Source organism: Macaca fascicularis, chromosome 3 (assembly GCF_037993035.2).
Source record: "Macaca fascicularis isolate 582-1 chromosome 3, T2T-MFA8v1.1".
Classification (NCBI taxonomy): Eukaryota; Metazoa; Chordata; class Mammalia; order Primates; family Cercopithecidae; genus Macaca; species Macaca fascicularis.
The window spans coordinates 48,249,532-48,272,105 of NC_088377.1; the positions used below are offsets into that span (position 1 = coordinate 48,249,532).

Genomic DNA, 22,574 nt, shown 5'->3' on the forward strand with positions numbered 1-22,574 from the left:
CGTGGATTCAAGAAAGGTGGCGTTGTCAGACTACAGACTCTATGCCCAGAGCCGATTCCTCTTCAGCACTTTACAAAACAGCAACACCCTGTTCTGAGTTCCTAGAAATATCATCCTTTATTCTCTACAATCCCTGCTAAAGCTCTGGAAAACCCCACTATCCCCAGCTCCTCTGACCTGAAGTTGCCCTGAGAGCAGAGTCATTTTTGTAAGATGTGACAATCAAGAATGTTCTGGTTAAAAAAAATAGATCTCTCCAACATTGATTTGGAGAATCCTATAGCTGAGTGACCGCACGTCCCAAGTCTGACCAGGACAGGCTCAGATTACACTTGTCGTTCTTGCATAATTGAAGCACATACAGGTGTAGACAGCAAATAATAGGCTTGCCTTACATATAGCATTTCTAGCACCCTTTCTTTTTTGAGATTGGAGGAAAAGGAAGTAGTGGGAAGGTTTAATAGTTCGTAGTTTGCTGATATTCTCAGAAAAACCATGAAGGGATTGAAATTGTTCCAAGTTCCCCATTGTGACTTTCCCATCTTACCCAATGCAAGGCAACAAGTACCAAATGCTTGCTTACCCACAGTTCTATATCCACTACACTCAACACTTTGATACGATCATGTTTTTTTATTTCTAAAGTATGTATTTAATCTCCCAGAATATTTATGGTGACAAGTTAACAGATAAGTAAATCCTGGCTCCTGTGCACATGAGATAAGGCCCTTTTCCCCTGCTGACTTGCCTTCTCACGGGGGCCACTCCCTCTTAGGTGTCTCTCTGGAGTTGCAGCACTGCCCTGCTTTTGTCTGGTCACTGCAGTAACCCAACAGTGGGACTGTTGACTCCATGGCAGGCAGCTGGAAGGGCTCATGACAGCTCAGAACCCCATGGCTGTGCTCCTACTTACTCTTTCAGGGTGACAGGCTTGCCTTTCTCTGCTTCCCGCCTCAAGTTTCTCACCAACATATCTCCATACTGGGCAATGATGGGGAACATCTAAGCACAAAACAGATCACTACCTGTAGTTAAATGTGCAGACTCAAGTCCCAGAAGGACATGGCTTTCTCCAGCACGGAGCTGTAAGTGACATTTTATAATGAATTTTGTGATGTCTTTTCTGTACATAAAGATAAAAGACCATTTTTAGGAAGCTTGAACTCAGTGGACTACCCCTTGGAAACGGACTGTGATCTTACTTTCTACCTGTCCCCAGATTCATTCTTTACATTTCTAATTAAAACTCATCTTGTTTTCATACCTCCTTGAGTTTTCCGCTGGTGAAGGTTGGAGACAGCAATGACCGTATTCTCTTCCATTCTTCATCCTCAGCTATAGAGATGGCACTTTTCATAAGTCCCACTGGACCTAAAGGCTAGAGTTCAAAGCGGAAGCGTTTTGTCTCACATTACTTGTGGTGATCTTCATGGTTGCACAAAATATGTTGAAGAGGCATCACTTATTTAACAAATATTTATTGACTGTATATAATGTTATGGCAGGCCACATCCAAGATGCTCAATAGAGATCCTAGATATCTAGCCTCTTCTGAGTGTATGTGGGGCAGGGGTGGGAGTTGGGAGACCCAGCCATCTGGTGTGGTCTCCTGCCTCTCTATCTCAGTCTCCTTTTAAGTGCAAATGCTCCACGTGGTAGGGAACTGTTCTTCCAGTGGAATAGACAGGAACAAGACCTAGCCCTTCCTCTGAGTGTGCAGAGTAGAAAAGGATTGGTGACAGATGGGAAGACTGTATGTTGCCTCAAACCAGCTCTGTCTTTAATACACCTACAGATGGGCGACTTGAAAAAGTTATGCTATGATGTGGTGATTTTTTAGAAAAGTAGGTAATACTTAAGACTAGAAGCCTGTTTTGAAGGAATAATGCAATTCCATGAAAATTCTTTTCTCTTAATTTTTTATTCCATAAATAGAAGGAAAAAGAAAGGGATAATTCTTTTTCCCAACTTGGGGCTGGACTATCAAGCCAGCATGCTTGGAACTTTCTCTTATCTTCAACAACTATGTTTTGTTTTAAAATGTATACTTCCAGCTGTCATGATAAAATCTCAATAAACTAGGAAGAGAGGGACAGTTCCTTCACTTGATAAAGACAATCTATAAAAAAAATCAGTTAAATCACATTTAATGATGAAGGACTGAATGGCTTTTCCAAGATCAAGAAGAATTCAAAAATGCCCACTCTCAACATTCTTACTGAAGAGCATACTGGATGTCTTAATACATTAGACGAGAAAAAGAAATAAAAGGCATACAGATTGGAAAGGAAATAATAGAATTGTCTCTATTTTCAGGTGACATAATTGTCAATGTATAAAATGTCAAGGAATATACAAAAAGACTTCTAGAATGAAGTTAAGTTCTGCAAGGCTATAGGATACAAACTCAGCACACAAAATTATTCAGATTTCTATGTAACAACAATCAATATCTGAAAATACAAGAAGAACAATATCATTTACAGTTACTCCAACAAAAATGAAATATTTCTGGTGTAAATCTAACAAAAGATGTACAGGATCTCCATTCTGAAAACTACAAAATGTTCAGGAAAGAAACAAAAGCTAAAGAAATGGAGAGGCGTACTATATTCATGGAATGAAAGACTGAACATCATAAAGATACAGATTATACCCAAGTTGTTCTATTGGTTTAATTCAAGCTTGTCCAACTTGTGACCTGCAGGCCTCATGCAGTCCAGGATGGCTTTGAATGTAGCCCAATACAAATTTGGAAACTTTCTTAAAACATTTTGAGTTTTTTTGCGATTTCTTTTGGTAATTTTGTAATTTGACTATGCGATTCTCAAGGGTGAACTTTGTAGACGACAATGGAATGGAAAGGTATAATCAGAGTATGTTACATCCACAAATAATGGACTAGTATCCATAATTTGCATTATAATTGCAAACAGTTCAGCTAGAAGAAATGAAAAACCTTTAAAATTAACTAACAAAATAAAGAGCGAGAGGACGCTATTGCAATGCTACGTGAAGTGAATTGTGACAAAGAATTCAAGTGTGTATTCTGGATAAGGCAGAGCGCTGCTGTACAGCAGACACTCTCACTATTTGTATGCATGTGTGGCTTCAGTTTTATGGTGGTGTGCGACTTCCAGTGTGTTATCTACCAATCATGGACAGTTGAATTGACACCATCAGATATTAGGTGTGTTTGTGGTGACTTGGCAAGTAAAACACAGCGATTATCAATAATATTTCAACCTACTTTTGTAAATGATAGATGTTTAATATTATTTAGAAGACATGTAAGTATTCTTATTTGATTATTAAACCTTGCTTTCTATTTTTGTATCTGTTAATTTTCATAATAAAAGTAAATATAGTTGCTTATCTATTATAATGCTTTTAACTCCAGAATGGCTTCCACAATGTCTTAAAAAGAAAACAGAACCCTAAGAAAGAAAAATTATGGATGAAGGAAGATTGTTCAATGAAAAGTGGACAAATGACTATTTTTCTTGTTGAGGCAAATAGCGAAGCACTCTGCTTAATTTCTGTGGAATTTGTGCGAGTTTTCAAAGACTACAGTTTGAAGAGGCATTATATGCAAAAACCTGCTGACAAATTTGGTGTGTATATGTTGTAAGGACAAAATAGCAGAACTGAAAAAAAAAGTCTCTTTTCAACAAAAAAGATATTTAAAATAGTTACAACTCAAACGAACTCTATTGTAAGGTAAAAGCGAGTTATGTGTTAGCAAATTTAATAGCAAAAAAATCAAAACCATTTACTGATGGTGAGTTTATTAAGCAATGTATGGAAGATGTGGTAGATATTATTTGCCTTTAGAAACTGATATTTCTAAAATCAGTTTGTCTCACCAGACTATAGCCAGGAGAATTGAAGAAATTGGGAAATCTATTGAAAGATGTTTGGAGAGTAAAACTGCTAATTTAAAATTGTATGCTTTGGTGATGGATGAAGGCACTGACTGACGCTACAGATACGGCACAACTTGCTATTTTTATTGGAAGTATTGATGATGAATATAATGTCACTGAAGAAATGGAAATGTCACCGTGCCATTAAAAGACACAGCTAAATCAAGAGATTTATACAAAGCAATGAAAAATACGTTAAAGTGATTTTCTTTGTCCATTGTAAACATATCTGATACAGCTACAGATGGTGCCCTGGCGATGGTAGGTAAAAGAGAAGGGCTTGTACAATTAATAGAAGATGATGCAATTGCCACACAAAACTCACGTTTGATCAAGTATTATTGCATAATACATCAAGAAAATCCATGTGCACAAGCTTTAAAAATGGATAACGTCATGCCAATTGTCATGAAGGCTGTAATTTTACAGGGCCCAGGGATTGAATCATCGCTAGTTCCAGGAATTCCTTAAAAGTATGGATGCTGACTCTAGCAACGTCATTCCCTTTTTAGAAGTAAGACAGTTAAGTCAAGGCGAAATGTAAAGATTTTATGCTTTGTGATGTGAAATCAAGCCGTTTATGGTATCAAACACAAAATTTGTGCCAGAACTTGCCAATGAAAACTGGCTTACAGACTTAGCATTTTTAGTGGATTTGACAGCCCATTTAAGTGAGTTAAACCTATGTCTTCAAGGTGAAAACCAACTTAATAATACAATATTTCAAACCATAACAGCATTCCAAATGAAACTGAAATTATGGCAAGCTCGAATTAAGGCAAACAATTGAATGCATTTTGATGTGTTGGCTAAACATGGTCCTGTGAACAGCCAAAAATATGCAGCCTTGCTTTTCAATTTGATACAGGAATTTGAAAACAGGTATTTCAAATTTTCTGAAAAAATAATCAGTATTTTGGTATATTTATGACTCCATTTTCAGTTGACATAAATATGTTACCTACCAATTTTCAAATGGAATGCCGAGAGCTGCAATCTGACTTTCAACTTAAAGAAAAATTTGATCATCCCTTTTTACTAGACTTTTGTGATACTATCTTCCCAGTGACAAATATCCCTCACTTCACAATTCATGTCATTGCTTTTTGGCAGCACTTACATTTGTGAGCTACTATTTTCAAGGATGAAGAACATGAAGAGTAAAACTAGAACCAAAATATCTGGTGAGCACCTTGAGAACTCACTGGGAATTGCAACTACTTCCATCAAGCCAGATACTGATGCATTAGTTTCTCAAAAACAATGTCAAGTACTCCACTGGTTTTATGTTGTCCTCTTTTCTTTTATAATAAAAAATATCAAAAAAAGTAGTGAAGTTTTTTTTTAGTTAGATATGTAAATTTTCTGTATCAGTGATTGCAAACTTGGGACTGTTCAATGATTTTGAAAGACCCTCTGAATGGGGCAGTGAATAATTAGGATTATTATGTGAGGACATTTTTGCTTATCTGAGGTGGTAGATATAATGAAAACTATAAACGGACCTTTTGTGTGTGTGTGTGTGTGTGTGTGTGTTAGTGTATTTTATGTGTGGCCCAAGACAATTCTTCCACTGTGGCCCAGGGAAGCCAAAAGATTAAATACTTCTGCTTTCATTCAGTTCTTATCAAAATTATGGCTGGTTTGTTTGTAGACACATAAGCTTATTCTGAATTTTTATGGAAAGGCAAGGGATAAGAAAAGCTAAAACTATTTTGAAAATATAAATCAATGAAGTAGAAAGAATCGCTCTATATGATGTTAAGAGTTACTGTACAGCTACTAGAGTCACCACAGTGTGGTATTGGTGGAGGAGTAAACACAGTCATCAATGGGACAGAGTAAACAATAAGAAATAGATGCACAAAGTAAGCTCAGCTGATTTTTGACAATATGCCTACCTTTCCAAGATGGTGTTGGAACATTTGGACAGCCATAGTCCGCAAAAAATGAACCTTGATCTAAATCTGATAACTTATGCAAATATTAACACAAAATGGGTAATAGAGTTACATTTTGTAAAGTGTTAAACTATATAACTCTTAGAAAAAGCAATGTAGAAAGGAGGGCTAAGCAAAGGATTTTCAGACTTGACACCAAAATAACAATCCATAAAAGGAAATATTAATACATTGGCCTCCTCAAATAGAAAGTTTGCTCTGATACAGACCCTGTCAGAGAAAAAGACAAACCCCATGTTGTGACTGTAGGCTAGCAGGAGGGAGCCACATGGTGACGGAATAGGTCTGCATCTTGATGGTGCTGGTCGTTGCGCAAATTTACGAATGTGAAAAATTTGCTTAGAACTACACACACACATAAACACACACAAACAAGGGCATGTAAAACTGGTGAAATCTGAATAAGCTCTGTAAACTATATCAAAGTCAATTTCCTGTACTATAGTATTAGGTTGGTGCAAAGGTTATTTCAGTTTGCCATTTTAACTTTTGCGCCAACCTAATATGAATATACTATATTTATAGTTAACGCAGGATTGCAAGATGTTACCATTGTAGGGGACAGGATGAAGAGTACATGGAACCTTCCTGTCCATTTTTTATGTAACTCTTTGTGAATATATAAGTTTTTTCAAAATAAAAATTTAATCAATGGATCAATCATTATTTAAGTTTCAAAAAATGGATGCTTACCCTTCGATTTGTGAAGACAGAATAACATTCTTTCACTAGCACTGTTTTGATCATGTCGGGATCTGTGATGGTCAGCACAGGGAGTTGACCATCTTGCGTTCTGTGTGGGGACAACAGAGCTGATTAAACTTCACTAGCCTGATTCTGCAGCTGGAGCCACACCCAGGAAGCCAGACTTTGATCCTGATCATGTAACCCATGCCCCTAGTTGTACAACACACAGCAACCTTAGGTTCTAGTTCATTAGGGTGTGACACGCAGCAAGAGTCTGACACAGGAACCACCCAAGTTTTCATACGATGAAGGGTAATGTGGCCCAAACAGGGAAGAGACATTGCAAGACCAAAGAGCTCTTTAAAGACATCATGGTTAGAAATGACAGTACAGCATTTGTTAAGCTGGATGGTGCATACATGGGTGTTTCCTATGCCACTCTCCATAATGTTTTATATGTTTAAAATACTTCATTATCAATAACATTAGGTCAGTGAAAAATTGAAGGCAGGTAAATCATTAGATGCTCAAAAGAGTAAATGTTGCAAGGGGCAGTTGGTGTGGGGACCACGGACATCCAGAGCTGTGTGTTCTTTCTACTCAGTCGTGTTGCCTGTATGGGCTGTGCCACCTCCACAGCACCCTGCAGCCAGCGCTGCAGTTTCTGAGGACTTGATGAGAGAACATGAAGAAGTACAAAGAGGCAAAGCCTTCTCTCGCTTGCTTCTAGTGAACGAACACACCACTGCACCTCTTCCACTGCTCTCACCAAAACTCTAGCCCTGACGACAGGGAACAGCTGCTGCAGTTGGCTGAGGTCACCTTATAAAATCACAGCCCATCAGCCCACCAGGGAACACAATGGTTTAAGAATATTCAGCATTTCTTCTTCAAAGTAAGCAAAATGGTATGAACCAATAAATACTTGTATATCCTTCTATTAAAAAGTCTTGGCTTAAATTTAAACAGCAAAGCAAAACAAAAAGTTCCATACTTGCAGAGAAAGTTTTAAAAAGGGGAGCATAAATGGTTTCCAAATCTGTTTCTCTACTATTTCTCAACCCTTCTTTCAAAAGCATGTTAGATTCAAAGTCTAAATGAAAGAGTTTTGGCTTTTAAATGAAAGTGAATCGATATGGGAAGGAGATGATGCCAGGCATTTATGAGCACATATTAGAAGGGTCAGAGACAACATGTGATAAAAGGGCACCTAAGGAAGAAAAAAAGAAGAGGGGGATAGGCAGACACTGGACAGAAGGCGATGCTGGGAGTCCCTGGGCCCCCAAAGCCTGGAGAAAAGTGGTTACAACAATGCTCCCAGCCTAGTTCAGATTGAAGACCTCGACACCTGGTGACACATGGGATCCTTGGTAGGACAAGCCTCGAAAAGTTTTACAATAGCGAGTGTGAACATTATCAGAACCAAAGTGATGTCACTAATTGTTTTTTTAACCCTGACAAATAAATCCCAAGAAGTCTATGAAGAGAGGATTCTCATGCTGTGTTCCTGGAAACAAACTATTACAAAAGTCTCTACAAAAACCACAACTTTGCACAAAGTCCATTTCAACTTTACACAAAAGTATTTCTGCAAGGACACCTGCCCAGCAACTGCCTGTCCAACCTTGGTGTGGTGTCATCCTTGTTATTAATCTTTGTAGCTAACAATAATTACCTCAAAACAGTTATGAGATTCTCCTCACATTTTCCTTGGAGCATCTTTGTCTTGTTTACCTCCCTGAATTTGCACATCATTTATAATGGCAAGCAGATTCCCACTGCAATATTCTACTCCCAAATAATTATCCTCTTCTTTCAGAGAACCTCTCTCTTATTTGGGTTGGCAAGAGCTTCATCCCATGAAGCCCTGGGCAGAGACTATCCTCTTTGCAGTGGGTAACCTCATCACGGCAGCAGTTCTACCCAATGGAGGTTTCCAGAGTACTCACCTCCACATTTTTCCATACTTTTTATAACATTCTGTGTCAAATTTCCAGAGACCCTGGGAGAAGAAACAAAATACAATTTGATTATTATTTTAAATAGAATGAACCCTACCTCTAACTGGGGCTGAAAACAGTTGCATCCAGTGAAATCAGGCCTCAGGCCTGCTATCTTTCACTGGCAGTTGGAGGAAGCTTATTCAGAGATGTCTTAAGGGAAAGGCAAGAAAACAGAGGATATATTTGAAGTGGGGAATTTAAAGTCACTCTTGAATTTTCTCCAAGTACTGAAGGACTCACCCTTATCTATGACTAGTAATTCCTTGTCTTTCTGATGTATTTTTGCTTTTTCTTTTATTCTCTCGAAAGTCTCCTAACTCCCTGAATGATCACCTGCAAGGGCAGGGGTGAAACTGAGGCTGAAGAAAAGTGAGTGTCTGCAGGGAATGCATAATTTTTTTATCTCCTCCATCAGTATCCTTTTCATTTATCTCATGTGCTCTCTCCAGAATTCTAGCAGACTTAGAAAGTTAAAGAAACCAGGGGCCTCTTTTAGTCTTGCAGATTTAGATAAGTCTAAGGCATGTTGTTGAGTGAGAAAATGAGTGAGTGAGTGAGTGAATGAGAAAGTAGACTTCCTTTCCGGTTTTCTAGCTTAACACAGAAAAGATGGAGAAGTGCCACCTCTACAGATCACACCCAATTACAATGCGTGCTTTGAGCTTTCACTTCTGAAACGTAAAAACAAACCTTCCTGTTGCTAAGATTCAGCTATGATGTTTTAACTGTGCAAAAGAAGGTCCCAGAAATGTCTATCTACTATAAGAGTTGATCTGGGAAAGATGAAGAAGAAATTACTGCTTTTATTGAGAGTAAAATGGTATAGAATTCTCAGACAGTAATCAGACAACAGAGGCCTCAGTTGTGAGTGTTAGAATCTGAGAAACAAGCTTCAGGTATACAGGATAGGAAATCTGGGCTGGAGAGCAGCTTGCTGGTGCTGGCCTTCTGGACATGAGCTCGTGACTTTCCCTCCAGGGGCCAGACGTTGGGCAAAGCATCAGACCAGGGTAGCTACAAAGGCTCGGCCACAGTTTACAGTCCATGTGGCATGTATGACATTCTGTTCAGTAAAATTAAATACTTCATAATTTTGTCAGCTATTTCCTTTCTAATGATTTTGCATAAGTGTTCGCACCTTTGTGTAAAAAACAAACAAACAACAACAAAAAACACCAAATTCATTTTCTACTTAAATATCTGAGGTTGATGGACAACCACCATCTCATCTCAGTTACATCCACTCCCTGCTCAGACTCACCCATAGGGTGCAGCCTTTGAAGGAAAAGAAGCAAAGCAGAACCCTCTTGTTCTTTCTCTCAAATCCGCAAAAGATGTTATAACAGCTGGGATAGAGCCATGGAAATATGCTCAGAGAGTTTAACAGTTCTTGAGAGAATTCAAATAGGTGCAAATTACCTGATGGAGAATATTTAGGTTGCCTAATAAACTAAAGTTTCAAAGTTGTTCAGGAGGAAGGGGAAAAAAAGACTGCTCATGAGCTCTTGCTACAAAGAGCCAAGTTTGAATCTGGTACACACAGCTAATGAGCCACTACCAGGGCCCCCCTTCCTGCTTTTCTCTTAATACTAACTAAGTATGACTATACCTTCCTGGGAACCTGCAAGGAGCAAAAAGAAAATTCTCTTTATGGTGCCACAAAGTCTGCACATCAAGTCCTGAACATCAAGTGCTGAACTCCCTGACATCTGGGCTATTCAACTGAGGCAAACCTGAAGCTCCTGAGAGTTAGCAAGAAAGCCCTGGGGTAAACCTGGCTGTGAGCCTACACATCTTTTCTTTTCTTTTCTTTTTTCTTTTCTTTTCTTTTCTTTCCTTTTTTCCTTCCCTCCCTCCCTCCCTCCCTTCTTCCCTCACTCTCTCCCTCCCTCCCTCCATTCTTCCCTCCCTCCCTCCCTCCCTCCCTCCCTCCCTCCCTCCCTCCCTCCATTCTTCCCTCCCTCTCTCCCTCCCTGCTTCCTTCCTTCCCTCCTTCCTTCCTTCGTCTTGCTCTGTTGACCAAGCTGGAGTGCAGTGGTGCAATCACAACTCAATACAGCCTTGACTTCCTGGGTTCATGCAATCCTCCCACCTCAGCATTCAGAGCAGCTGGGACTACAGGCATGGGCTACCATATCATGCACCAGTAATTTTTTCTTTCTAGAGACGGAGGTCTCACTGTGTTGCCCAGGCTGGTCTCAAACTCCTGGGCTCAAGCAAGTTGCCAGCCTTGGACTCACAAAGGCTGAGATTACAGGCATGATCCACTGCACCCAGTCCCACCATTTCTGAAAATGTGAAACTTCAGAACTCCCTCCCAAGGAGGAGCATTTTTACTGATGGAACTAAGCTGATGTTTGCAACCATGAGAAGCAAAAGAGGAAGTTCAAACAACTCACCTGACGATAGGACAAAATATTTCCCAAAAAAGGCAGAGGTGTGGGCCCTGGAATTCCTTGTCTCTTAAAAAGTCCATATGAACGGGTCCCGTATCTATGAAGTGAAACAGACATCAGGTCACAAGGTTTGCGACTTTATAGATCGGAGGGCTGCTGAGTTACCAACTCAGGAGCTGGAATGGTTACGAGAGGGAGGTAATATGTACACGATAAATAATAACAGCAACTCCAATGGCAGTAATTGGATTCACTCATCAGGTCCTTTCCTGACTCTACTCTGAGACCCCTAAAAGTCCCATAGCTGAAAGCAGCTGAAGTCTTCATAGTCCCGGTCCTGGAGTGAATACTTGAGAAATGTTCTCAAATGCTCCTGAGAGATTCAGGCAGGAATTCTTCCAGGACACTTCATTCCCTTATATCTATTTAGTAAGTGGACTCTTCCCTGATTTGGGGATTCTCATCCTAGGTAGAAAGGGTGAGACTTTTTTTATCTTCTGCATTGATGATGAGATTTTGCATCGCTGTATCCACTCAATCACAGAAGGTCACCGAGAGCCTATGCTGACACTGCCCTTACAATTTGCTCAGAAACTTTTATGCTTTTTCTTCCCTCTCATCTCTGACCCTGTTTTAGGATCTAGCCCTTAAACCTTCATTCACAGAGAGGCCTTGGAGGAGTCATGGAGTCGTTATTTCTACAGATTGACAACTGTGTTCATGGCATCTATTGGCCTTATAGAAATGTGGTCAGCTTTCAGCTACACCTCAGTCTCTGATTTGAGCTATTGAGGAGGATGGTTGACCCATATGTCCTTGAACGATGGTGTGCAGAAGAACCAGCAACTAATACTTCTCAGGTAATACTCGCGTGAGAAGCACTGTGCCAGGCACACTCATCTTTTTCAAGGTAGTCAATCGAAAGCAGTCAGTTCACTACCTCTGTACATGAAGTATCTCTGAGGAAAAACTCATTAAGCCTGGTGTTCACTATGGCAGGCCTGCCTGCAACTCATCTTTCGTGAGTCATGCAAACTCCTCCAACTGATGGTTCTGAATCCTTTCTGGTCTTCCCCCTCTAGTGTGACTGAGGGATGGAAAACTGGAGGAAGAAGAGAGGCTGAAGGAAGAGGTTGCCAGACACTGATTCAGCTGTGAAGCTGTTAGCCTCACAAGGTTGACTCCAGAGAGGCAAACTACACAAATGTAGTTGAAAAAGATGCCATGCATAAAAGAATCCACATGCCTCATATGTACCTTCAGCTAAAAGACAGGGAGGGACCTTCCAAAGTCCAGGTACTTTCCTGTTGATAGCAAAAGATGCAGTATGGCATGTAAGAGAAGTAATGATAAAACATCCCAGAGAGTTGTATTAAGACCTTGCTTATTCCTCTTTAGAGGTTAGCCTTCAAGGCAGTATAGGTGCCAAACATTTTGTAACCATCCAGTGACTTATAAAATGTGATAAAAGAAAACTAAGAAATTTCATGAAGGGCAGGGTTTGGAGGACTCAGCAGAGGCGGCATGGGCAGGCCCAGTCATACATTTGGTTCCCTGCCCTAGAACAGTTAGTGGAAGTGCTTGCACCACCTGCCAAAACCAGGGTGGCCTTGGGTATTCCCACTTCAGTTCCCTCCTTTGTTGTCACAGCCATGTCAAATCAATGACACTAATCTCTGCTCCTGAACCTTAAACATGTTACCTGACCTCTCAGGTGAGGACAAGCTATTGAGTTAATGTGTCAGCAGCACTGGCGCCCAAGGAAAGATCTTGGTGAGTATATAGACTTACATGATACCATGTCAAGGCAGACGCTGGGCTGGGCGAACTCTTGTTTCTTTTTCAGCTCCCCTCTGTTTGGTAGAGTAATGCTGCTTTTGGTTCCAATGAAGAGGCTAACAGAAAAGCCAGTCATCTAGTGCATGTAATTGTGTTGGCCTAAGGAGGGCATGGTCTACACTGCAGTATCTGACTCCTGGGCTGCACCAGCATCGTCTAAGGCTAAGGTATTGTCTGCCCGGCTGCCCAAATCTGTAGTGACAGCCCCACAACTGGCAGACCACACACAGAGTGACACAGATGGTGCCCCTGTGTCCAGGCTTGAAGCAGATGAGATGCCAACCGGTTTGCCCTTTGAGTGACGTCCACTGTGGGGCCAGGACCCATGACTACCTCTTTGCAGTTCTACCCTGAGAGCTGAGGAATATTTTCACTTCATACTGATCCTACCTGGATGCCTTTGCTATCGTCACTGGCTCACAGTCTTGCTTACTCCCCTGCCCTGAGGGTTTAAGCTAATCTGCTAGGCAGGTATTTTCGAAAAGGAGGTATTAAAATAAATGGCCGGGCAGGTATATTTAAAAAGACATTTGTGCAGTCTTGTCTTAGAGGTATACATTCGAGCATTAGACTAATATTTCTGACATTTAGGAAAGGTGACATTATTTTACACACATTTATTGTCACAAATACTGAACTAACAGCCCTCTTTTTATCATCCAGAAGGAACATGCTGGAAATAGTCTATCTCCAAAAAATTCTGGTTTAAATAGGAATGAATTTGAATCATATCAATTCATTTAAAAATGTTAGACAATGGAAACCATGTTCCCACAACTCACTGAATTCCTAAGCTTTCTGTGAAAGAATTAAAATGAGGTTTATATTTTCTATTTTCATGTCATTGTGGTTCCCTACTCTTAGTAAAAGTCAAATTGAGGTAGAAGTCAAATGTGATAGATTGAACCTCCACTACCCACAGTGGAAAGTAACTCTTCTCTCCACCTGCTCTAGGATGCCAGGAATCCCACCAGTGAGAGGGTTCATCCTCCTGTACTGTAACATAAAGGTGAAAACATGTACAATCCAAATTGGCTTTCATGGCTCCTGCCTTTTCAGGCTGCTAGCAGATTCCCATTAGGTGAGAAACAAAGCTCTATATTAATCCTAGCCTCCCAGAAACCAGAGGAAAAAGATTAAAGCAAAGAATAAATCTTCAGAACTTCCTCCAAGTCTCCTTTGCCCTAGAGATTAATCATTGCAAGATAAATAGTTCTGTGTATGACAGGGTGGAGGAGTGATTCATAGGACGGAGGGGATTTTCAGGAGCATGGCACAGGAAAGAGGGAAGAGCCAAGGGACAGCTTCCCCTGAAGTACTGGTGTTCTCTGGTGCATTATGTAAATGATGTCCTGGGGTGGAAGGCAGGGGAGCAGGAACCACTGGGTTCACAGGGGACAATACCTCTACACATCCCTTCCAGCAGACACAGAACCCAGAAAACAAAGATAAAGCGACAAAAACGCAAGCCACTCCCTCCTGCTCCCAGAAGCCCCAGAGCCTGGGAAGGGGATGAGGATCACGCTGCCCATCGTGATCAGTAGTTTGTAATCTGCCTCTGCCATGTTTTCATTGATTAGTCTTCGTGAAATCTAAGGTAATCCGATCATTCCCACTAGCAAATGCTGTCCCTAAACCCTCCTAGTCACCAAAATTAGAGGGTGGATGGGAGAAATGCTTACTTATTCATTCATAGATCTGCATAAGATCAATAATAACCTCTCTATGTTTGTAGCGTCCAACAATTGTACTACTTCTCCTTGAACATCTCTTTTGATCTTCTAAGCAGATAAGGGAAAAGGGGCCTGATTAGCACCCCAAGTCCAAGGAAACAGAGGAGAGGAGCCTGGACAGTTACTCACAGATAGAGGAGCACCAGGCTGACAGCCAGGAGAAGCCAGGTTTCCATGGCCAAATTTGGGATGAGGTCCATCGCCACTTTCCTTCTTCAACTGTCTCCTCTGAGTCTTCCTTTTAGCTGCGTGCTGCTGTTTGCTGGACTGTGTTCCTGGGGCTTCCCTGCCCTGCACAGCAGTCTGCAGCCAAGCTGCTGAAATGTTTATGTGCTGGAGAAGGAGGCGGGGCTGCAGCTGCAGCCAATAGCAAAGAATCACACACACCCCTTTGCTGACCTCCTTTGAGTTCATGTTCTATGAGGAATCATAAAAACCTTAATCAGTGTTAGTGGGGAGTCCAAGGGTTCTGGGTTCTTATCAGAAACTCAAAGCAGAGCCATTGGCATGAAATCTGTTAACTCTCCTTTCACCTGCCCTTGTCTCCATGGCCGCCCTCATTCCAGAATAATTGAAATCCGTCCTCACAAGCCATACCTACAGATCTTTACCCATGCAATTCCCTCTGCCTGGAGTGTACCTGTGCCCTCTAGATGACTCCTACATGTCCTTCCATGTCCAGCCAGACAGACCCCTTCTGTTAAAATCTTTCCTTACCAACCTCCTCACCCATTTCCTCCTCTGGGTGCCTCCTATCCCCCTCACACAGTCCCATTGTCCTCTTTCCTCTCTGCCACCATTGTGGGTTTCTGTGCATGTTTCCCTCAGCAGAGGTGAGCTCCTCAAGGGCACAGTCTGGTATTATTTACTGTCATGACCCTGGTCCCTAGCAGGGTACTGTACATACGGTGGGTAACCAGGAATGTTGGTGGAGTTGACTTGGGTGAGATTGCTGGGCCCCCGTGTGTCATCCCCTCTGACTCTGTGGTGATAGCAATAGACTAATGGTTACTTGGGACTCAAATGCAGCCAGTACTGTGTCCCAACCCACAACATTGGTCTTGTTCTGCAAAGGAAAATAATAGAAGGCATGTTCTGCCACTTAATTCCTCATAAGGTAACATAACATGAAGAGACTTACCTGTTGAGAGTTGTACTGAATGTGTCAAGGAAGCTACTGTGTATCAGAAGAACCCCCAACCACCTTGTGCCTCTCATCTGTTCATTCCTGTATTAAAGCATTCATCACGTATTTTAAAAGCTGTGCTCCCAGTACTTAGGGTACAAAATTGACTAAGGCCCAGACATTAGCTCAATTGTTTTGATTTGTAGATTCCACAAGTAAGTGAGAACATACAATGTCTGTGTTTCTGTGCCTGGCTTATTTCACTTAACATAATGACCTCCAGTTCCATCCATATTTTTACAGATAACAGGATCTCATACTTTTTTCATGGCTGAATTGTACTCCATTGTGTATAATTGGAGTACTTTCTTTATCCATTCATCTGTCGATGGACACTTAGGTTGCTTCCAAATCTTGGCATTTGTGAATAGTGGCTATTGTGTACATGGGAGTGATGATATCTCTTCAGTATACGGATTTCCTTTCTTCCAGGTATATATCCAGCATGGGGATTTCTGGATCTTATGGTAGCTCTATTTTAATGTTTTGAGGAACCTCCAAATTGTTCTCTATAGTGGTTGTACTAATTTACACCAACAGTGTACAAGGGTTCCCTTTTCTCCACATTCTTGCTGGCATTTGTTGCTGCCTGTCTTTTGGATAAAATTATTGTAGATCTTTCCTTATTTTGGATTTTGAAGTTTGATTTCTCTCTCTTTTGGCCCAGTTATGCTTGGGATCAAACAGTTTTGGTAACACAAAAAACCAGCTCTTGCGCCAGTTTGACAATAAAACTGTTTTCTAAGTTAAACAAACAAACAAAAAAACATTTTAGCTGGGGTGAGATGATATCTCATTGTAGTTTTGATTTGCATTTCTCTAATGACCAATGATGTTCAGCACCTTATCATATGCCTATGTGGCATTTGTATGTCTTCTTTTGAGAAATGTCTATTCAAATCTTTTGCCCATTTTTTGATTGGATTATTAGATTTTTCCCTACAGAGTTGTTTGAGCGCTTTATGTATTCTGGCTATTAATCTGTTGTCAGAGTGTTAGTTTGAAAATATTTTCTCCCATTCTGTGGTTTGTGTCTTCACTTTGTTGATTGCTTTCTTTGCAGCACAGAAGCTTTTTAACTTGATCTGATTCCATTTGTCCATTTTTGCTTTGGTTGCCTGTGCTTGTGGGGTAGTTTTTCAGAAAGTTGTGCCCAGACCAGTATTCTGAAGAGTTTCCACAATGTTTTCTTGTAGCAGTTTCATCATTTGAGGTCTTAGATTTCAGTCTTTTTTTTTTTTTTTTTTTTTTTTTGAGACAGAGTCTCACTGTCTTGCCCAGGCTAGGGTGCATTGTCATGATCTTGGCTCACTGCCACCTCCGCCTCCTGGGTCCAAGTGATTCTCCCACCTCAGTCTTCTGCGTAGCTGGGACTACAGGCACGCACCAGAATGCCCAGCTAACTCTTGTATTTTTTGGTAGACATGGGGTTGCACCATTGTGGCCAGGCTGGTCTTGAACTCCTGACCTCAACTGATACACTGGCCTTGGCCTCTCAAAATGCTGGGATTTCAGGCATGAGCCACTGTGCTCAGCCAGATTTCAGTCTTTCATCCACCTTGATTTGATTTTTGTGTTTGGTGAGATATAGGGGTCTAGTTTCATTCTTCTGCATATTAATATCCAGCTTTCCCAGCACCAGAAGAGACTGTCTTTTCCCCAGTGTATGTTCTTGACAACATTGTGGAAAATGAGTTCTCTGTAGGTGTGTGGAATTGTTTCTGGGTTCTTTATTCTATTTCATTGGTCTATGTGTCTGTTTTTATACAAATACCATGCTGTTTTGGTTATTATACCTCTGTGGTATAATTTGAAGGTAGGTAATATGATTCCTCCAGTTTTGTTCTTTTTGCTGAAGACAGCTTTGGCTATTCTGGGTCTCTTGTGGTTCCATACAAATTTTAGAATTTTCTTTTCTATTTCTTTGAAGAATGTCATTGGTATTTTGAGAGATTGCATTGAATCTGTATATTGCTTTGGGTAGTGTGGACATTTTTAACAGTATTAATGCTGACAATATATAAGCATGGAATATCCTTTTTGGTGTCTTCTTCAATTTCTTTCATCAGTGTTTTACAGTATTCATTGTAGACATCTTTCTCTTCTTTGATTAAATTTATTCCTAGGTATTTAATTTTATTTGGGGTTATTGTAAATGGGATTACATTTTTTATTTTTGCCAAATTGTTCACTGTTGGCATGCAGAAGTGCTACTGGGTTTCGTATGTTGATTTTGTATCCAGCAACATTACTGAATTTGTTTATTAGACCTAATAGTTCTTTGGTGGAGTCTTTAAGTGTTTCCATATATCATTTGGAAATCATTTTCAAATATCATTTCCAAACATTACTTGGAAATCATTTGAACATTTTCTGGCTTCCTGGCACAAAATATATCCTAGGCTTATCTTGAACATTCTTAATCCTGGCCCTGGAATTAGCCATTTCTCTAAGGAACTCTGGTTCCTTTCAGTGGAAAATGGTATTCATAAGCCAAGATCGGGGCACTAAATGTGCTTATTACTATTGAAATGTCATTGTTACCTAGCCCTATCAGTGGAGAGCAGTAGGACATATGTGTTTTTTGTACACACACACAAACACATACATACATGTATGTCTATCTAATGATCTTGTCCTCTATCTGTTACCTTTCTATCACCTATCTAACCATTTATATATCTATAAGGATATGAATATACATAGATACATCCATTTTAATCTAATTTCATAGGATTCATGCTAGTTTTCTCCCTTTCTGAATCCATGACTCTTTTCTGCAAAAGTGACACACCTGGCTTCCAGTATATTTACTTATTTGATCAATCCCCTTTATGTAGTGAAACCTCACCCATCCCTTCCCACTCATGGATGTCCTCCTCACCTCACGTGGGTTCTCCATGCCCTATTTAGGCTCTGGCTGCTCTTGCAAGCTACACCTCTGTGTCGACCCTTTCTCTGCTTGCTTGGACTCCCACACACAGGCCAGGCTGTCTCTCCATATGAACACCTACTTGGTCCTCACCCTACTTGGTCTCTGACTTGGAGCCATCATGACTCTCTCTTCTCTACCTTAATGTGTGGCCACCATCTGGCTGCCACCCACCTAATGACTTTAGGACTAAATTATTTAGGAAGGGAAAGTAAAGGAAGGAGTAGGAAAAGAAAAGGAATCAGCGTGTTTAGCCTGTTGCCCAATTGATTGACCAATCGACTGTTTTTTATTAAGTGTTCATTGCATTAAGAGAGTTGGGAGTTGAGAATGGAATGCAAGAGGTGTAAGAAAACATGTTTCTTGTCTCCCAGAAATATCAGGGGAGATGGGTTGAAAATATTAAATCAAAACTAATAATATAATAAGGAATTCAGTTGTATGTTACAAAATATATGTGCTTCAAAAAGGCATAATTTGTTTTTTTTTTTTTTTTTTTTGAGATGGAATCTCACTGTGTCACCCAGGCTGGAGTGTAATGGCGCTATCTTGGCTCACTGCAACCTCTGCCTCCCAGGTTCAAGTGATTCTCCTGCCTCAGCCTCCTAGGTAGCTGAGATTATAGGTGCATGCCACCACACCTAGCTAGTTTTTGTATTTTTAGTAGAGATGCAGTTTCACCATGTTGGTCAGGCTGATCTCGAACTCCTGACCTCAGGTGATCTGTCCATCTCGGTCTCCCAAAGTTCTGGGATTACAGTCGTGAGCCACTCTGCTCAGTCAAAAAAGGCATAATTAAACTGTGAATATTCTTTCTAAACAATGGGCAAAGTCACAGTGGATTAACTCTCACCTATGTTGATAATCACATTGGAATTCTGACAAATGTCCCACACCAACAGTGGTTACAATGATCCAAAATATTTACTTGTTGGTTTTCAGTCATTCAGTTCTATAGATTTCTCCTTAATGTGCAGGAAAGTATCTGATGATACTTTTGTTAAGAGGTTTTTATTAATTTTTAACATAAAACTTATTATAGAATACTCCAGATAAAACAGGTGATAGAAATGTCACTGTTAGAGCCATCAAAATAATTCTTATTTTCATTAATAACTGTGGATGAAATAATTGATAAATGTTGATTCTCTTATCAGAGCTCAGGAGTAGTTAATGGTGCTAACTAGGGGTGGCTGAGATTGTCCTATGACAAAGAAGCCAAATCTACTACCCCAGTACTGATTTAGTCTCCTTTATATTCCCAAGTATAACAGTCTACACAGACAGTGAGAGAGCTCAATGCATGTACAGAATCCTTGGTTATTTATGCAGTACATTGGATGAAGCCCATCTTCATTTCAGGGTTCTATTCACAAAGTAATTTGAGGTCTCTCGTGTTCTGGGGCACAGCCTTCTTGAAGAGCAAAGTGGAAGTCCTTAGGGAAAGTCAGGCTCCACTTATGGTCCCATCCTTTGACTCAACGTTTAGAATAATGGGTTTTTCTGGTTGAAGAAGTCCTCCAAAGCGTAATTTCAGTGGGATCTGCAACAGTTAAAAAAACATATTGAGAAGCATTAAATAAAGCAAAAGTAGAAAGTATAGCATCAAAGTATAAAAAAAAAAAATCCATTACTGACTATGCACATACTTGGTGACCATTACAAATTATGTGCAAATTCAGGGAGGTAAAGCAAGACAAAGATGTTCCAAGGAAAATATGAGGAGGATTTCATATCAGTTTTGAAATAATTCTCCTTTGCTGCAAAGATCCATAACAAGGGTGACGCCACACCAAAGTTGGAAAGGCAGTTGCTGGGCAGGTGCCCTTGCAGAAATATTTTTGTGTAAGGTTGGGATTGCCTTGTGTAAGCTTGTGGTTTCGCAAAGCATTTGTGACAGTTGTGTTATCAGGCACAGAAGCATGGGAATCCCCTCTTCATAGCCTGCTTTGATTTATTTGTCAGGATTTTTTAACACACATGCTGACACACACACACAAACACACGCACAGAAACACACACGTGACATCATTTTGGTTCTGATAACATCCAGATTCGCTATTGTAAAACTTTTTGAGGTCTTCAGTCTAAACTAGGCTGGGAGCATTGTGGTTACCACTTTTCTCCAGGCTTTGGTGGCCCAGGAACTCTCAGCATCATGTTCTTTCCAGTGTCTCCCTATTCCCTTCTTTTGTTCTTCCTTAGGTGCCCTTTTATCACATGCATTGTCTCAGACCCTCTAATATGTCTTCATAAATGCATGGCAGCATCTCCTTCCCATCTGAATACACTTTCAATTAAAAGCCAAAACTCTTTCATAGAGACTTTGGATTTAACGTGCTTTTGAAAGAAGGGTTGAGAGATATAGAGAAACAGAATGGGAAGCCATTTATGCTCTGCTGTTCTGTTTTTTTGTTTTATTTTGTTTTTTAACTTTCTCTGCAAGTATGGAATTTTTCTTTCTTTTTTGTTATTAAATTAAGACTTTTTAATGCAAGGATATATAAGTATTTCTTTGTCTGTATCTTTCTGCTGTATTTGAAGAAATGCTGAATATTCTTAAACCATTGTGTTCCCTGATGGGCTGATGAACTGTGATTTTGTAAGGTGTCCTCAGCCAACTGCAGCAGCTGTTCCCTGTCAGAGGGGCTAGAGGTTTGGTGAGAGCAGTGGAAGAGGTGCAGTGTTGTGTTCGTTCACTAGAAGCAAGAGGGAGAAGGTTTTGCCTCTTTGTACTTCATCGTCTCTCAAGTCCTCAGCAACCACAGTGCTGGCTGCGGGGTGCTGTGGAGCTGGCACAGCCCACACAGACAACACAACTGAGTAGAAAGAACACACAGCTCTGGATGTCCATGAGCCCCACAGCAATTGCCCCTTGCGACATTTAGTCCTTGTGAGCATTTGATGATTTACTTGCCTTCAACTTTTCACGGACCTAATATTCTTTTTGATAATGAAGTATTTTAAACATATAAAACATTATGGAGAATGGCATAGGAAATACCCATGTATGCGCCACCGTACTTAACAAACGCTCTCCCTTCGTTTCTAACATTGATCTCTTTGAAGAGCTCTTTGGTCTTTCAATGTCTCTTCCCTGTTTGGCCCACATTACCCTTCATCGTATGAAGACTTGAATGACTCCTATGTCAGACTCTTGCTCTGTGTCACACCCTAATGAACTAGAACCTAAGATTGTTATGCATTGCACAACTGGGGGATTATGTAACATCAGCATCAAAGTCTGGCTTCCTGGGTTTGGCTCCAACTGTAGAATAAGGCTGTTGATGTTTAATCAACTCTGTTTTTTCCACACAGGTTTTATAAGGGTCAACAACCTGTGCTGGCTATCACAGATCCCAACATGACCGAAACAGTGCTAGTGAAAGAATATTATTCTGTCTTCACAAACCAGAGGGTAAGCATCCATTTTTTGAAATTTAAATACTGATTGATTAAATTTGTATTTTGAAATTCTTATGTATCCATAGACAGTTACCTAAAAAAAATGTCAGGAAGGTTCCATGTACACTTCGTACTGTCCCACCTGATGGTAACATCGTGCAATTGTGCATAACTATAAATACGGTATATCCATGTTACGATAGTACAGGAAATTGACATTGATACTGTTGACAGAGCTTATTCAGATTTCACCAGTTTTATGTGCCCTCATTTGTGTGTGTGTGTGTGTGTAGTTCTGTGCAAATTTATCACATTCATAGATTTGTGCAACGACCAGTATGATCAAGATGCAGACCCATTCCATCACCATGTGGCTCCCTCCTGCTATACTACAGTCACAAGTCTTTTTCTCTGACAGGGTCTATATCAGAGCAAACTTTTTTTTTTTTTTTTTTTTTGAGGAGGTCAGCATATTAATATTTCCATTTCTGGATTTTGCTTTTGGT

At 40.3% G+C, this 22,574-nt stretch overlaps 2 protein-coding genes across 5 annotated transcripts in view; one reads left to right on the forward strand and one right to left on the reverse strand.

Annotated features, from left to right (window-relative positions):
• The window catches only part of ZSCAN25 (zinc finger and SCAN domain containing 25), a 69,814-nt gene extending 47,726 nt beyond the window's left edge, over window positions 1-22,088 (forward strand). Inside the window, exon 9 of one of the 2 annotated variants that reach the window (XR_010585179.2) lies at window positions 21,982-22,081. Coding sequence is in view for 1 of the 2 variants with exons in the window: in XM_065540976.2 (XP_065397048.1) it covers window positions 21,982-22,031 (50 nt within the window). In the remaining variant the exon portion in view is untranslated. Of the gene's footprint in view, window positions 1-21,981 lie in introns of both variants that reach the window. The other variant, XM_065540976.2, reaches the window with a different exon arrangement.
• CYP3A5 (cytochrome P450 family 3 subfamily A member 5) overlaps window positions 1-22,574 on the reverse strand; it is a 44,773-nt gene that overhangs the window by 11,467 nt on the left and 10,732 nt on the right. Inside the window, exons 1-6 of one of the 3 annotated variants that reach the window (XM_045389495.2) lie at window positions 14,675-14,845; window positions 10,977-11,070; window positions 8,524-8,576; window positions 6,581-6,680; window positions 1,265-1,378; window positions 914-1,002 (exon numbers count right to left, since the gene is read on the reverse strand). In XM_045389495.2, coding sequence (XP_045245430.2) covers window positions 914-1,002; window positions 1,265-1,378; window positions 6,581-6,680; window positions 8,524-8,576; window positions 10,977-11,070; window positions 14,675-14,745 — 521 coding nt within the window. In that variant the 5' untranslated portion in view covers window positions 14,746-14,845. Of the gene's footprint in view, window positions 1-913; window positions 1,003-1,264; window positions 1,379-6,580; window positions 6,681-8,523; window positions 8,577-10,976; window positions 11,071-14,674; window positions 14,846-22,574 lie in introns of those variants that run through there. The other 2 variants (XM_074034491.1, XM_015447118.3) reach the window with 2 other exon arrangements.